This window comes from Palaemon carinicauda, chromosome 19 (genome assembly GCF_036898095.1).
Source record: "Palaemon carinicauda isolate YSFRI2023 chromosome 19, ASM3689809v2, whole genome shotgun sequence".
In the NCBI taxonomy this organism is placed as follows: Eukaryota; Metazoa; Arthropoda; class Malacostraca; order Decapoda; family Palaemonidae; genus Palaemon; species Palaemon carinicauda.
The window spans coordinates 30,579,305-30,596,380 of record NC_090743.1 but is presented as its reverse complement, the minus strand read 5'-3'; the positions used below and the strand labels follow the sequence as shown (position 1 = coordinate 30,596,380).

The following is a 17,076-nucleotide window of genomic DNA, read 5'->3' as shown; positions in this document are numbered from 1 at the left end:
GAGAGGGGGAACTACGCAAAATTCTTGGTCGGTTAACGAGATCCCAGATCCTCCTAAGAAAGTACTTCGAGATAAGTACTCCGTGTTGGTACAAATCTATTTTTGGGTGAGATAGCCATGTCGTCCTGATGGAAGTTCCTTTGGGCAGCTTCCTACTGTATAATATTTCTGTGAGTGATATTACAAGAGAATTACCGTCGGGTATCACGGGGTTCTAACCCCTGGAACGACTATCCTAAGATTCTGTGTATAATCAGGGACGTATCTGTAGATAACCATAGATATCTGCACCCCAAACAGACTTAACCCAGTCAAGGAATCTAAGGAAGAGGATAGGTAAGGAGCCGTTACATAATCATCTCCCATCATAGTCTCTCTGATAAACTCATTCCATAGCTGTGTTCCAGCTTGTGGTAATTTGTCTCCTTTGTATTCATGATGGAACAATCTAGTTTTTACACCAGCGCATACCTAACCTTCTCTAGTTCAGTAATTAAGCCTTATAACCATTTAATTATTGCACTGAACAGCCATTTACTTATGGCATTTGCTATATTCAATGTGGTCCTTTTTACCCAATTGAACAATCTTGTATCACATATATCACATTAAGGTTTAAAACTTCTGGTGATATGACATCAAACATTATTCCCAAGTATAGCAATGTTGAAAGTAATCCAAGAGTAATATATAATTCAATCCACTATATGGAGGTATTCTTCCCATATATTAAACTAATTAAATATTTGACCTTCCATACTTGCAGTAATTTTATTGCATTTCACCCTAATTCTACATACTGTTTCACCATGTACAAAGTTTTAGTCTGTACTAGAAGTATTATGGTGTTTCATAACTATTCTGGCATAGTTTACTTGCATTTTATGCACTTAGGAAATATTATATGCCGACTTAACCAATAGAACGCGTTAAACTTATAAGCGTGTATCTCTTTTCGATGTTGGCAAAATATAGAAGAGGAAACAATATCTTCAAGTAATAATTCAGATAAAACTGAAAATTGCCTTGATTGTTCATATCTGTAACAATTTAGATTCTGTATAAATGAATATCTTTGATGATTTTTTTTTTTTTTTTTTTACTAAAACTACACAATATTGCAATATACTGTATGTAATAATACCCATCAAAATTCAAAAGCCATATTCAGAAGCTGTACAGTATCCAAAATTATTACTTGAAGAAATTGTTGCATTCTACATATTTGGTTATTATGAAACAGGATGCACAATTGTAAATAAGATAAAGCTGTTGCTAAATACAAGTAATTATTTTGTAAAAATATATCATTTTAAAATGACAAGTTTTCAAACAATAACCCTACATGCCAGTAAAATTAGCAGCACCATTAGCATGATAAGTAGGAATGTACCATAAACCTAACCTAGCAAAGATGTTAATACTATGCTTAGATTTATTCCCTCCACTTAGTATAACAAGGATCAATTCAAACAGCTGCTACTGCAAAAATGAAAGGATTTATGCATTTTGTACATACATTACACAAATACAAAAAGAATGAACATTTTGTACACAATACCATTTACAAACAGAGTGGTATTAACATTTTCATCAAGAAAAAACTTACATTTAACTAGGAATATGGAGGATATTTGGGTTGGTGTCCTCCACGATAGGAGTGGGAAGGAATAAGATAGTGTACAAGAGGAGTTCAGCAAGCTATATACAATATAATAAAAATGATATAAACACAATCTTCACATGTTCATGGGAAGCATTACTGTATTAGTAGTCATTAAAGGATTTGGATAAGAAGAGTCAAAAGACAATTAGGACCAATCACTACCTAACTATTTGCATCAGCAGTATGGGAAAAATGGCTGGCACACTTTTATAAAGTCAATTATTGAAAATGTTGCTACAGTTATGTAGCAAATTAAGATTTATATGTACAAGTATAAATAAATATCTATAAAGAATGGACATGGAGCTGAAGGACCATAGCTCTAATAAATATACAAGTCAGAAATAATAAATGATTGTACACTAAGAAAATGGATATCTTGTAGATAAAATAAATTAAGTATACCAAATAAGATCTTATTTGTCAGTTATACATCATCTCATGATGGGGTTGTGTATGTATCTGGTGCATGTTTCAATTTTAACATGTGAAAACCTACAAAAGATTTTTTTTTTTTTTGTAAATATATCAATTTACTTGTCACTTTCTATCAGGTCCCATTGAAAAGTGGTTCCTTTCCATAACTAAATGGAGCAATCATAATACAGTAATATTCATCAAAATACCATCCACACATTACTCCCACATATGGAATATACAGCACTATTGATTCATATTATATTAGTGTTGGTACAATTTGGCTTATTATATTTTTGCCCTACTTGAATGTCATGATACATATTTGTGCATAATCATTTTCAAATTAAAGGTGAATGAGCTCGTGTGCCAAATGAATTCTTAACAAATGTGACCGCATGGACATAACACGAAGAATGTCAATGTTATCTTGGCTTTATCACAATATGAAATGGAAAAAAAAAAACCTTTATTGTATACACTTTTGTCCCAACAATGTAATCTTGGCTTTATTATATTATGAAATGGGAAAAAAATTCTTTATTGTATACGCTTCTGCCCCCCTCCCCCCCCAAAAAAAAAAACATTAACATCGGACTTTTGTGTTCATTACAGAGTATTATTAGAGATTTTTTACCAGATACAGGACAAGCTGTTGAAAACATGTATAGTGACATCTCATAGGTAAAATAGATTTTCTTGCACAATTCACCTGAAATTTGCAGAGTACCAGACTGGGTCACGGTGGGAAGGAATGTCACTGCAGCCGACCATTCCAAGCATTTGACTTCACCTTAATAGTTAATTTGCCAACCACAGGGCACACATGCCAAATAGTACAGGCAATTAAACATTTCTCCAGAAACTACAATACAAATAAGTTAAGGGGAAAAAAATTGGAAAAAATAAAGCCGACAAAGGCATCCTGTCATTCATTGCTGTCGCACTGTAATCGTTTGAATAGAAAATAATCACTGAGATTTTATGGTATATCTTTTATATTTTGATCCAGCTGATTTAATGTTTCACACTAGCCTATTTAATGTAGAAGTTCTTAAAACACATTTTTCTAGCTTTACAAACATTTTTACAATATCTAACAAGACTCCAAAATGAAGAAAGAAACTGGGAACTTTAAATATACTAACGTCAAAATACAATATTTACATGTTTGCGCAGGACAAGTTTTAAGAAATAGACAATGTCCACCAAAAGCGTATTAACAGGTGTTACCCACATGATGGAGTGCTAAAATTCACAAGTCACTCAACTCTGTATACTAGAGAGAGAAAGAGAGTGGGAGGGAATGGGAAGGGGGTAACTAACTACTCTAAAGAGTTGGGGTTGGCAGTTGGGAGGGAAGGAAGGATGCGCCGCACTCCACTTTTCTAGTTTTGGGTTTACACCAGTTCAATAAAAAGCAATCAGGTACAAATGATCATTGTTGTGACCTTGATGGTCTGACCTGGCAAGAAACAGTTCAGAACCACTGACCACTCCTCCAAATCAAACCATAAACACTAGCGATGAACTAGTAAAGTCAACAACTACGTGTAATTGACAACCCCTGCTTTATTTGTCAATTACATTTCCCAATTTCCTCAACTGATCATCAGTTATTTATGGATGATGAGGGAGAATATCTTCCAAGTGGTATGCAGTCCAATCAATTTAAATGGAAATGTATGGCACTAACATCCCATAAAAAAAATTGTGCTGTGAGAGCTCAATTACAAGAGCAAGTTTTCCAGTATAAAAATATTTTGAAATATTAAAAGGAACATTAAAACTATAACACTTAATGTTTACACTGTGGAAAGAGGTGACGACCATTTGAAGGGCCACAAGAGCCTATACTGAGTGGCAATGAACATCATAAGACACAATGCCAATCAAAAAGGCTCCTCACAGCTCCTTTTGTGGCAAGCTCATTCTACACCGTGGCCTAGGATACAGCTGCTGGTGCGATCTACTGCTGTGCTATTGCTTCACTGTGGATGCAGTTTACCTGTATATCTTGACAATTTAGTGCAATGCTGATGTTTCTCCTACATACCCAACACTATTCTTTAATCACAGCAAAAGATTTCCAAAATGGTCTATACTGTAATACACATACTACTTTATAGGAGCTTCCACCATTAATTAGTATTTGTTTTTAACAAATAAGTGATGATAATCCACTCTAAACTGTGCCACAACCTAATGATTTTTCATCTCTCATTTCCTACTGCATTGTACCACTGTGAGAGGCTCTGGTTGCTCTTGATGATGATCTCCTGTTAGTACTATTGCTACTTCCAGGTCCACTCTTCTTCTTTTGGTCACCTCCAACGCAACAAGAACATTTTTTCTTCTTTGCATGATCACGAGATGACGAACGCCTGGTGTTTACGCCACCTGGAGAGAAATCGTGGGTGTGTAATAAAGTTGGGCTCCCATCACGACTACTGGCACTACTCTCCCGACTCAACCGCCGCCGGCGCCTATTACTGTTGCTGCTGCTACTAATACCAGAAAGGAATTCATGTGGTCCAGGGGTAAGTGCTCTTTCCATACTATAATTACTACTGGTGTCAGAGGCACCACTAACGTGACGCCCTCGCAAAGTTCTTGATAACGTGCAGTCTTCCTCAAGATGGTTCACAAGTTCATCTTCTGTTTTCATCTCCCCCTCACCACGGCGGCCAGCCCTTGTTCCTCTTCCCCGTTTCAAGTCTGCTACTATGTCTCCTTCGGTGCGTCTCTTACTGCCTCTTGTAGTTCTGCCAAGTGTTTCTTCACAGCCTTCTTGAAGTCTTAGAACAACATCTTCACAACTTTCTTTACAGTCTTCTTCCTTCTTAATAGGTTTTTCTTCCTTCACAAAACTTTCCATCAGATCAGAATCCTCTTTTTTAACATCTTCAGATTTTGCAATCTTTGAGCGATTCCGACACGGTGTACTTTGCACATTACCAGGATAAACTACTGTTGTGCGTTGAGAGCTTCTACGCTTGATTTTAGCAACACTCATATTGCTCTCCTCGGTCTTTACTTTAGTAACATTAGTTTCCTCATGGCCATTTTTTGTTGAAACTTCATCCTCCATTATACCAGATTCATTTTGATGTGTGCCTTTCCTTCCTTCTAATAAAGAAGCTAACCTATGACTCCGTTTTTTATTTCCTTCTGAAACAGTAGAATTCCTTCTAACTTCAACATTTCTTTCAGCTTTCTTTGATATTTCTGATCTCTTACCCATATTCATAGTTTGATTTGGGATATCTGAGGCTACCTTGTCACCATCATACTGCTTCTTTAATTTTTCCTTCTTATCAGGAGGTAGCGATGATGATGAGGACTTGAATTTATCTTGCACTGTATCAGACGGTCCAGCACCATCCTCTTGTTTAACTACGGATTTTTCATCTTGTGCTCGGGGAATGTTCGGGGATTGACGAGTATTCTGACTGTCCAGTGTATTTTCAAACCTCCAGGGAGTATCTTGGGAAGTTGGACTTCCTAGAACTCTAACAGCATTACCAGTTCTTTGTCCAGACATAGCTCTCAAATTGGTAACAGGTAGCTCTAACTGTGTTGGTGACCTTGTAGAAGTGATAGTATGATCTTGCTCACTTTCCTCTGGTGTTAGGTCAATGGTTATCTCAATTGATTCCTGTCGATCTTGCTGTTGATTACTAGCCACAGTACCTAACGGACCACTAGGCATATCTTCACTAGTACTAGAAGACACACTAACACCATCACCTTCAATGGAAAACAAACCAGGGAAACCAGTAGAAGAGTCACATAATGAATCCTCACTATGATTGCCATCTAGAGGTATATTAGCTGTAAGAGCATCATTCAAAGACGGTGACTGAGCCATCATAGAATCTGCAGACCTCGGAGACCAAGTTAAGAGGGGACCCGATGACACCAAATCACTCAGAGCAGGAGAATGGGTTCTCACTTCCATACCAGCTACGAGAGGCAAGGTAGCAGCCTCCAATCCATCTAATCCTAAACTAGAACCAGATTGATGTAAGTAGATATCGCCTGATGGTGAAGTAAGAGCAGCAAGTCCAGAATCACTCTCTAAAGTAACTCCTGTCACAGACAACCCAGGTGCTGATGGCGCAGAGGAGCAGCCAGGTTGAGATAATGTAGCAGGAAAAGAGTCTTCTGAAGTTGGAGCAGCTTCCGTAAAGGGGAGGTCATGTGTAGTTCCCGGGGAAGAGTAAGATGATCCAGAATGTTGTGACTGAGACACTGATGGCGATAACGCGGCTTCTGTCATATACGCATTTTGTAACTGTTTTGTTAAGGTAGCTGGACTAGGAGGGATCTGTACCTCTTCTACACCTGTTGAAAAAGAAATTAATATTCAGCTAAATATCATTAAAACAGCAATATTCTGAAAATTTTAAAACTTAAATTTTCTGAAAGTAAAAATATCAAAATTTGTAATTACGAAATTTCCATTATCAAATATCTTGACACTTGATATGAACAAGTGCCACGAGTACTGTGGAAACATGAATACTCTTTTCATGAATGGTGAATCAATCTCCTATCCAAACTAAGCTCATACTGTCATGTCTACTTCCCTATCAAAATTACTTTTGTACTCAAGATAGAAAAATTTAAACAATGAAGAACTAAATTACAAAATCCAGTCTATTCTATGATTTAATCAAATATTAAAGTTCATACACACAATCTACTGCCCAGTTTATCAGTTCATGACAAAAAATATATATGACTACTAAACGGATTGAAAAAATAAGCCACATGCAGATGTTCATAAATATTCAATACACACAAACCAGTTAATAACTGAATTTACAACTATACCTGTATCATCCATTTCAGGCAAATAAATTCAACAGCAATGATAGTAAATGGCATCAAACACAGCAGCAGCACTGGTGAGGATAGCCTCAAATAGGTCCCTATATCTGAAGTAATTCTACTTGCCCTACCACAGAAATGCAATTCAGATTGCTTAACTTACTAAGACAAATCATGCTACTTAACAGTAAATGGCTGAACAAGCACTAAACAAATAAACAGGATTACTCATACGAACAACTGCTTAACATGATTTGTGCATAGTCTACATGCACTTATGCATACAACCCGATTGAAAGGTGGATGAACCATTGTTACCTTTTTTTCAAATGGAAAACCACACAAGAATATACGGAAGGATAAACAAATGGATAAAATTCTAAACAATTCTTACATATAAAACTATCCTGTTACAAGCATAACTACAAATATTACATATACTGTACAGCCAAGATTTACAATACACAAAATGACTGAACTTATACTTGGTGAAAGCAATAGAAATGTTTTGAAATATAAATTGAAACTAAGAAAATATTCAAGAAAAATCATAAAAATATTACAAATTACTTGTACTATACTTTACTAAGAAACTGCAAAACTTAATCAGGAATACAAACACAAGTATACCAGTACAGTACATGCTCACATACCCTATACATTACACAAAAACAGATTCTTTCCATTCAAGTAACAATGCAATTCAGGAAACACTGAAGCAGTCTTCAGAAGTTTACCTATCTCCCAAAAGTTCCTGGCAAGACATATGATATCAACCTCCAGTACCCTCTAAAATTAAATACCAGTGTAAACATAATGGGTAATTTTTAAGAGGTACTTAAAAATTGCTTTCCCAAAACACACTTTATAAAGAAGCATTTCATATAAAATGTTAACAAAAAGTTGGAAATTCTCATGAATGACAACTTTTTTTCATGGAATATTTTCACTTTCAGTATACACCATTGCCTTAACAATCTTTAATATCAAGCAAAGAAATGGCAATTAATGTACAGGTAAACACTATTTATCGCATATGTTTTCAAATTCAGACATATCCCATGAAATCAAATTATGCATTATCTAGCCTCCAAACAAATACAGTATATTATAATTTGGTTTAATTGCCTTCACCCTCATTTGAAGATTTGCATTGTTTATTTACAAGAAACTTTACACAAAAACTACTGTACAGATTTTGACCGATCTTCGTAGTCATGCTGGCGGTATGACCCAAGGATGACACTATAACACTGGATAAAGTACAATAAAGTATAAGTACACAGCAGTACTGTACTTGGAAAATAATAAAAAAATATTTACCTTAATTTTTGTTTATGAGCAATATTACGCAAAAAATACTGAATCAATTTCAATTAAATTTGATGGACTTGTGGGGTATGACCCGAAGACAAATCCACTAAGTTTTGAAGAAAATGCATTGAAGTTTAAGTACACAATGAAGTTAAGAGCATTATAAGACTGCTTGGCCCTTTTAGTTTTATATTGATAATCTATCTGAGGTTTATACAATCAATTTCATGGATTATTCAAGGTTTTGTACTGTATTAAACTTACAATGTCTCATGCACTTACAGTATACTGTACTACCATTTACTGTTACTATAAATACCTATTTTATGTATGGCACCTAAATCATAAGCCTTCCATAGAATTTAACAAGAAATTATAGCACTGAATGAAGTCAGGACAGCAATTTAAATAATGTTAAAATTGTAAAATTTAATAGAAAAAAATTGTTTTGGTAAAAATTACTTATTAGAATTTACTTTTTTTCCAAGAAATCCCCAAAAATTGTTAGAATTATTCTTTCCAATGAGGCCCACACCTAAATTCTGTTCTCTAGTCGAATTAAAAAAAAAATATATGCTATTACTGTATATTATCTGAAAATTTATATACACCAATTCTTCAATAATAAAAAAAATTCTACTGCATAAATTTAGAAGCAAATTTCACATGTAGATATTCTAACTTGTATAATAGTTTCACTATACACATTGCAGATATTACTCTTCAAATGTGCTGACAATAAAATATAAGATATACTCTTGAGTACTTCTGACATAATAGATGTACCCTACTGACTCCAGAACAAAATTTCTCTTTCTGAATATTTCAAATGATAAAATGCTGAAGAAACCATAGTAATTCTTGGCTAAAGTAAATAACTGTCAAAATTTTCTCCAGACAATGTTTTTATGAAACAAATACTGTACTCCCAATGGCTAGCTACCCTTTGTATGAAGCTCAGGGTCAAACTCCCTAACCGTGGTGTCATCCAACAGACTTCATTAGGGAAGGGTCCATGACAAACGCAGGCAATCCCATTCAATTTCATCTCCAGTTAATCGGTCTACCCTTGTAAAATGTTTGACAAATGTCCTTTCAACATTGTAAAAAGAATTATGAGACTTGAAAACATATTGATGGATGGGCTATCTCCCTTTATATACATCTGTGCATGATTGCTTAGTTTTGTACCAATTTGACAGAAATAATGTCCCCTTAGGTACGAAAAGTTACGAAGGGAAAAGTGTACAGCACATTGATAGACAAATAAACTCTGTTCATGTACATCTAATATACCTCCAAAAAATCTGAGAGTTCCATTATGCATGTAAAAATTACTTATTAGAATTTACTTTTTTTCCAAGAAATCCCCAAAATTTTTTGGAATTATTCTATCCAAGGAGGCCCACACCTAAATTCTGTTCTCTAGTTGAATTAAAAAATAATATATGCTATTACTGTATATTATCTGACAAGGTAAATGTAACACGAACAATCCTACATCTGTACCTTCGTACAAGGTTATATTGAAATTCTTTCAACCATGTAAAATAAGTTGCAATGTCAAAGCAAGCATGACTAAGAGATGATAGTCTACCTCTGTACTAATCCCTTTAAACCAGTATAAGGAATTAGTACAGTAGTAACACGTTCGCCTTCCGTTTTCTTAGCGGCAAATCAATCCCAGTTTGGGACCGAGTTTAAGCCTGTTAACTGGGGAGATTACTGATGTGGTTGGGCTTGCCTGACTGACGTTCTGGTGAAAGTCTCTTCAGATGACACTGAAACCAGACATCTTAACCTTTACAATGACATAACATTCTAACAGACAAAAGTACAAATGGGACTCGATTATATTATAGATAACAGTCCAATCTAACACTTCATCACAATACTCCAATAGCAATGCAGTAATCATTGGCAGAATGTTTTTATGCCATTTAATGAAAAAAAAAAATTAGCTCTCTTATGTTGCTATTACTTACACAATATTTGATAATGATGGTAATTACCAGTAATATAAAAAGTGCAAACTGGTAAAAAAAAAAAGTCAAGCAACAAAAACTAAGTTCTGTTTAACAACAATAAAATACAACGGTATTAGCAAATACTTATGAATAAAAATTTTCATCTACAACTTCTCTCCCCGACTGACATCCTGCCACTTTTATATCTACCACTTTCTTCAACACTCAATGCACCTTTTAGGCTAACACAGGTTCTTCACAACATATCTTTTACCTTTCACATCACACAAGTCTCTTCTTCAAAATATATGTCCAATTTCACCCCTGATCGAGTGTCAAGAAATGTCAAACAAGTGAAATTATAAAGCTGGTTAACATTAAAAAATGGACTTCCCATCTCTTTCCTCATCACATGCACAAACTAAGTTGCTGCCTGTCTAACCTCTTTGTTTACCCCTAATTTCTATATTTCACAACAGGACCTTTTAATATGAATGACCAATACATTTCAACTATAGTTAACACCTAACTTCCGAGTAGGGAATCTGTTATATTTTAATTCCACGAAGATCTGTGCTCACTTGAAAAAATATTCTACCTCATCTTTCACATTAACATTACCTCTCTTTACATAAGCTGGTCATCAATCGGCTATTTCACATACTGCATTATGCGACTCATTCACACTGTCTCGTTTGTAGCAGAAATATACAGTATCTACTTTTCAGACTGATAAGTCTTCATGGCCTTTACAGTCACCATTATCTTTTTTTGTTTACATCCCTTTTCAATCATATTACTCAAAATCCAACTTTTTTTTATCTAACCTTTCCAGACCCCTTGTCATTCTAATGTAAACACTAACAATTTTAAGCACATATGCTTCTATAAATTTTTTTATGAAGTTCATTCCAACATTACAAATACTGATGTACCACTTTCTTTACTCTAAATCTTGATAGAATAACATCTAGTTACTCAATTGGTGTACATGGCCTTCCAAATGTCGTAGAGTCAATCTTCCCAATTTGACGTATTTCTCATAACGGGAAAACTGTGGAAGTCTTCTTGCTGATGCTGTGGATGTTGAAGCTCAAGGCTGTACACAGGTGCCTAACATCTTTCTACAACAGCATACTAAATAATTTGTGGTTTTTGTTGAATTGTTAGGATTTATCGACTTTATATAAGCATTGTACTCTATATTCATATCATACAAGTCTATATCTGAAAACTTGCTATATCAATTACATACAATTATGGATTTCTTTCTTAGCTTGTTTAATGGGACCATGTGTCTATGCTATGTAATAAAACTGTAATTACTCAAAATTGTACTTACAATTATGCCTACAGGATTATTAAATATAACTTCTTTCCAGTTTCCTGATTTCAAGGACTGCCGCTAGAGCAAATTTGCCAAATTGACGAGATGACAAATTTTAGCTAATTATTACAAATCCTTTATTTCTGCTAATAAATTTGGTGCCTCTCTTTTTAATAGGCTTTCAAACTACAGATGGCACAATCACTACAAGTCTTATATTTTAAGATCGAATGTTAAGGTCTTTTGTCTAATTCACTCGCCCATATACTGTGTATGCAGAATTCATGAGATTTAGTGGATTGCATTTAATCAAAAATACAGTATAGAATCCAAAGTAACTGAAAAAACAATGGTTAGCCTTGCTCAGCTGAATGAAGGTAATATTTAATTAGGTGTTCTTATTTTGAATGTGAACTATCACCATTCACTTCTATTTACTGTATAACACTTTCAAAAATGTTTTATTTTTCCTCATCTGCTTTGCTATTCGTTTCTTCTACCAAACTATATCAATATCCTGATTCTATTTGTTACAAATCCCACTTAAAGACTTTTTACTAGTCTCTTACTTCCTTCTTAATTCTTCCTTTGGACTTCTGTACCCGCTTTCTTCTGGCTGATCTCTCTCCGCACATAAGGCTTATTTTTTCATATGCAACTGTCCTCTATACATTCAATACACCACATATCTGAGATGTAATGCCATAATTTTCTCAGATTTATTTCTTCAATCAGAAGTCTCCATCTTTCATTTTACTTTTTGGCAAACTCTTCACCTTTCTTTTTTTGTTCGTTGTAGTTTTTTTTTTTTTCTGATCTATTACATAGTATTCTATGTTATTACACATCTGGTCAAATATTACAACTTTTAGATTTATAACCAAAATGGAACATAACAGTAAGGACTACTCTTCCCCATTGTATAAAAAAGAAAAAGGGTTTCTGGGCTATTGCATTTAGCCTCTGCCATTTTCAACTATGGTAATCTTCTTTAGCTCTTCTTAACTCCAACCAAACCGATTTCTGCATATCTCTAATACTGTCTTCCCTGGAATTAGTTTGTGAAAAAGTTTATTTATGAATTCTACATTTCTAGTGCCTCTATTTTTTCGGTTTTTTTTTTACTTTCATAGTCATCTTAATCTGTCTTTGCACTCCTTTCAAATCTTTCCATAGCTCTGCATTCCAATGAACTTTTTCTTGGCTTTAAATTCCAATCAGCTCTAACCCTTGCTTTTCTAATTTCTACCATATCAAAACATTGGGACTAAATTCCTATTACTTATCTCCACATTTACTGTATATCAAATAAAACCTGACTCTACAATCCTATCAAACCTCCACATACCTTTGATATCCTATTAATTCTTCCCTGGCCTCTATTCAAATAAGGTATTTCTTGATGAGGGCCCATTAAATCATGCCATAGGTTTTAATTCTTGTCTCGTTTTCACTTGACTACATCCTCAACACTGTCCTTCTGTCCATGGATCTGCATTCCAATCATGTAACTATCCACTTCTAAAAATCTATCTTTAAACTGGGAATGTGAATGTAGCAAAGAGAGGACAAGTGATTTATAGATGCAATAATTGAACATGAGTCACAGTTACAATTACAAAGCATTTTCTATGCACATCTTTTGAAAGGTCTCAACTGACTTGTACTATTCTCTGTTAAATTATTTTTCATAAAATATCTATATCCCTCCTTCCATAAAAAATACCCTGGTGGTAAATAAAGTAAATTAAAACTAAAATACAATAAAAATGACATAAATGAGTATGAATTTGCCCATTGCCAAAAAGTACACTTTTAAAGTTGCTTATTTGCATATCTGCGACCATCAGTCTGAGTAACACAAACAAATGGCACTGTGCAGTGAACAAAAAAAAATCTGTTTTCACATAATCCGTAACAAAAAACCATTTCTCGCAATAGATATTTTTCTTGCAGTATCGAAAATAAAAACCAAGGGTTATGGTTTCATTGATTAACATAAACATGCTGCATTAGAAAAGCTACCTTTTCTGAGAAACTTCGCAACTAGGTTCTACAGAAGTTTACTTAAGTCATCAAAACATAAAAGCAAATTTAACTAAAGCTTACAATGCCTTAGCCATAACACAAAGTTAATATCTTGTAGCATTAAATTTGAAGGGTTATACATGAACTCATAATGAGGTGAAATATTTCATTTTGTACCTTCTGTCTCTCAAACAAGACCCTCATTCTTACCAATGATGGAAAAATTAACTCCATAGTTACCACTGTGCTTCTGTGCTACCTTTAAATCATGCATAAAACTTGAAGGAATAATGGAATAACTTGTCATACATTCCAGAAATCTAAGGGATACTTTCTCACAAGACCAGAAGTAATAAAAAAAAATCCTTCTATGGCAGACAAGATGCTGGTAGTTTTCTATGCATTTCGTTGAGTAACTTCAAGTCCTTACATATAAATATTTGGGAGAAAAAGTTGAGATTGATTTTTACTGTAAAAATCAGCAAAGAAGTCCTTTACATCTAATCTGGAAGAACACTATCTGATAATACTGGAAGAGTGCCTATGTTTCGTTAAGAATACAGAAATTAGATTAAGTGCTACAATGGTTAATATGCAATGAAGAAAAACTTTACTTGGCATCCCCCTCCTTCCTTTTAATTTACCAATTAGTTTATCTTTACTATTGTACAGTACCACAAAAAGTGCAATTAAGTTTTAAAAAATTGTTGCCATGCCCTTCTCATCAACAAATGTGCTAAGCCAGAAGTCTTTCAATTATTATTGTACAGTACTACTCAATATAGAGTACTTAACAAGAAGGGAGTTATTTATTTCTTTATTTCTTACTTTATAAATCCATTCTGATTTTCTTGAAGATGCGCCCATTCAATCCTTTTAAATGACCTGTTCTGTGGCCCATCTGTAAAGGAGAAGTTCTAATTTAACTTTCAAAAGATCACACTTCTAATTCAGCTCACTAAAGTGCAGGAAAAGGTTCCAACTGCATAGTTGTCAATTATTAATTACTTACTAAATGCACCTCTTCTCCATGGTAAAAAAAAATATCTACACATTGAAGCCAATCAGATACTGTATACAGTACAATACACTTGCTTAAAAAACATATGTGCCTTAATGCAACATCCATAAGCACAAATAAACTTCAGTGAATATTCAAATGAGAAGAAAAAACCTTGTGTGACTACTCTCCCGTAGCCCCCAGTTAGTTATTATAAGGACACTGTACTACATAGCAAAATTATACCAGCTCTTCATCCTCCAAGAGTATATTCTATGATGGGATAAGAACAATGCTACAATTAGGGATGAGAACGATACCAAGCTCAACTCTGACTACTCGGGTAAGTATAATTGTTATTCATCCTGGTGAAAACATTCCAAATCTCTCACACGAGCATAAACAGGTTATAAAAAAACAGAAAAATTGCTACAAAAATATTTCTATAAAATTACATATATAACAGGGTGTCCTAAACCCATCCATTGCTAACTTAAAAATGAAAATAACAATATAAAATAAAAATTTACATCAGCATTCACATCTATACCTGTCAATGTCCTCATCATTAGTGGAGAGGACCATGCTTCTAAATCATGCAATGACGCAATTATTCACATCAGGTAAACTCTGTATTTATTTTAAATTGAAGTTTGAATTCTTAAGCAATGTGCTTAAATAATTATGTATATATACAAAGGGTAGTAATGTTATTCTGCAATCCCAGGTTACCTAAACTTGCAATCACCAAATGTCTTGTACAACGACTGATATACGTTTGCTTTTAGTCACATTCTTTGGTGAATTATACGAAATATACCTCCACTCAAATTCAAGAAGTCTATGATTGTATACATACAATAGAGATCATCAGTCTGTGTTTCATTTTTATTTCTGTGAAATCTTACTCTAGATAAATAAGTTATACACTTTTCTTTACCTCCTTACATTTTTTTCTATACTCTACTTTAATCATTTTCAATCTTATACTAAAAAAATAGCATTCTTTGGTTTCAATATTTCGAAAGAATTCATACTGCAAAACTGAAAATTAACTTTTCCTAAGGTAAGACTTCAAGTTACTGGTAATGAAATTTTGCATGAGACATTTTCCTTTATAAAGAAAGGTTTCTCTTAAAAAATACAATGAATCCTCTCACTGCCAAACTTGGTAAAATATTCATGGCCATTAAACATGACTAGTAAATTCAATAAACCACCAATCATTTACCAAGCAATGGTGTTTATTCAAACTTAAAAGTATTCTGAATCTAGTATTCACCAGGTAAATATGTACAGATCCTATTTTCCACAATGCAAGGGAAACAATCAAAAGCAGCAATAATCACCAAAAATTTTAAAAACACCCCCTGCAAAGTTTAAGCAAAAACCTCTCAAGGAATCAATAATAATAAGAAAACAATCAAAACAATAACTACTGTACTATATGCGAGATACAAAACTAAATGATACAGTGACTGTGTGGGTAAGATGTGCTGCTTATAAGGTGTCATCATTTTTACATGTTAAAATAAAATAAGTTCAACACTATACTTAAGAAAAAAAATACTATAACAAAACAAAGCAACAATATCTACACTAATAAGAAAGATTGGAGTGAGTAGTTCATAGAAAGAGAAAATTTTCAGATTAAAAACTTCCTATTAACACCACACTTGGAAAATTAACCTATACTAAGATTTCATAAGACGCATGCACATACTCGTATCTGTACACAACCAGACTTAGTGATCTTTATAAGCCAGAGATGTGTTCTCTGGAATATCATGTATGTATTTCCCAATACCTCTAATAATTGTAGAAACTGTATTCAAGGCAACAAGATTTAAAGGACTAACATAAGGGGCTTGTAAAAAATTCTAGTTTTCAGGTTAGTTGCGAGTTCCATGCCCTATGTGCCTACATCAGCTGTCTTTGATTGTTACCAATGCAAGAAATGATTAAATCCCACGTTGCTCAACTTTGCTGATCGCCAATAGTAAAAGTGTTAAGTCACTTTCCCTAACAGTTGATAGCATCAGATAAAAAGGAACGGTCAAAGCAATATCTACATTCAACTCGATCTCAAGATTAGATACACCAAAGAAAGAACCTTCTTTTGACCTAATAGACACCAACTTATGTGACCAGGCTACAGTACTTCAAAATCAAACGAATTGCACCTAGAGCTTTCTCTTCAAAACTGGAAAGAGAAACTTACACCATTAGAGACCAGAATCCAAATCCAATGCATACAACATTGGCAATAACCCTGCACAGACAATCATAGCCAGCTCATGAGCATACAGATAAGTGAAGTTATTTCACACACACATACATACATACATACATACTATAGGCACTTCCCCCAATTTTTGGGGGTAGCAGACATCAACAAATGAAACAAAAACAAAAAAAGGGGACCTCTACTCTCTACGTTCCTCCCAGTCTAACAAGGGACTCAACCGAGTTCAGCTGGTATTGCTAGGGTGCCACAGCCCACCCTCCCCCGTTATCCACC

General features: G+C 34.1%; 1 protein-coding gene across 3 annotated transcripts in view; it reads right to left on the bottom strand.

Moving 5' to 3' along the window:
- Positions 1 to 1,480: 1,480 nt before the first annotated feature.
- The window catches only part of LOC137658559 (serine-rich adhesin for platelets-like), an 88,507-nt gene continuing 72,911 nt past the window's right edge, over positions 1,481 to 17,076 (bottom strand). For 2 of the 3 annotated variants that reach the window (XM_068393446.1, XM_068393445.1), the window contains exon 9: positions 1,481 to 6,430. In XM_068393446.1, the coding sequence (XP_068249547.1) occupies positions 4,311 to 6,430 (2,120 nt within the window). In that variant the 3' untranslated portion in view covers positions 1,481 to 4,310. Of the gene's footprint in view, positions 6,431 to 14,383; positions 14,457 to 17,076 lie in introns of all 3 variants that reach the window. The other variant, XM_068393448.1, reaches the window with a different exon arrangement.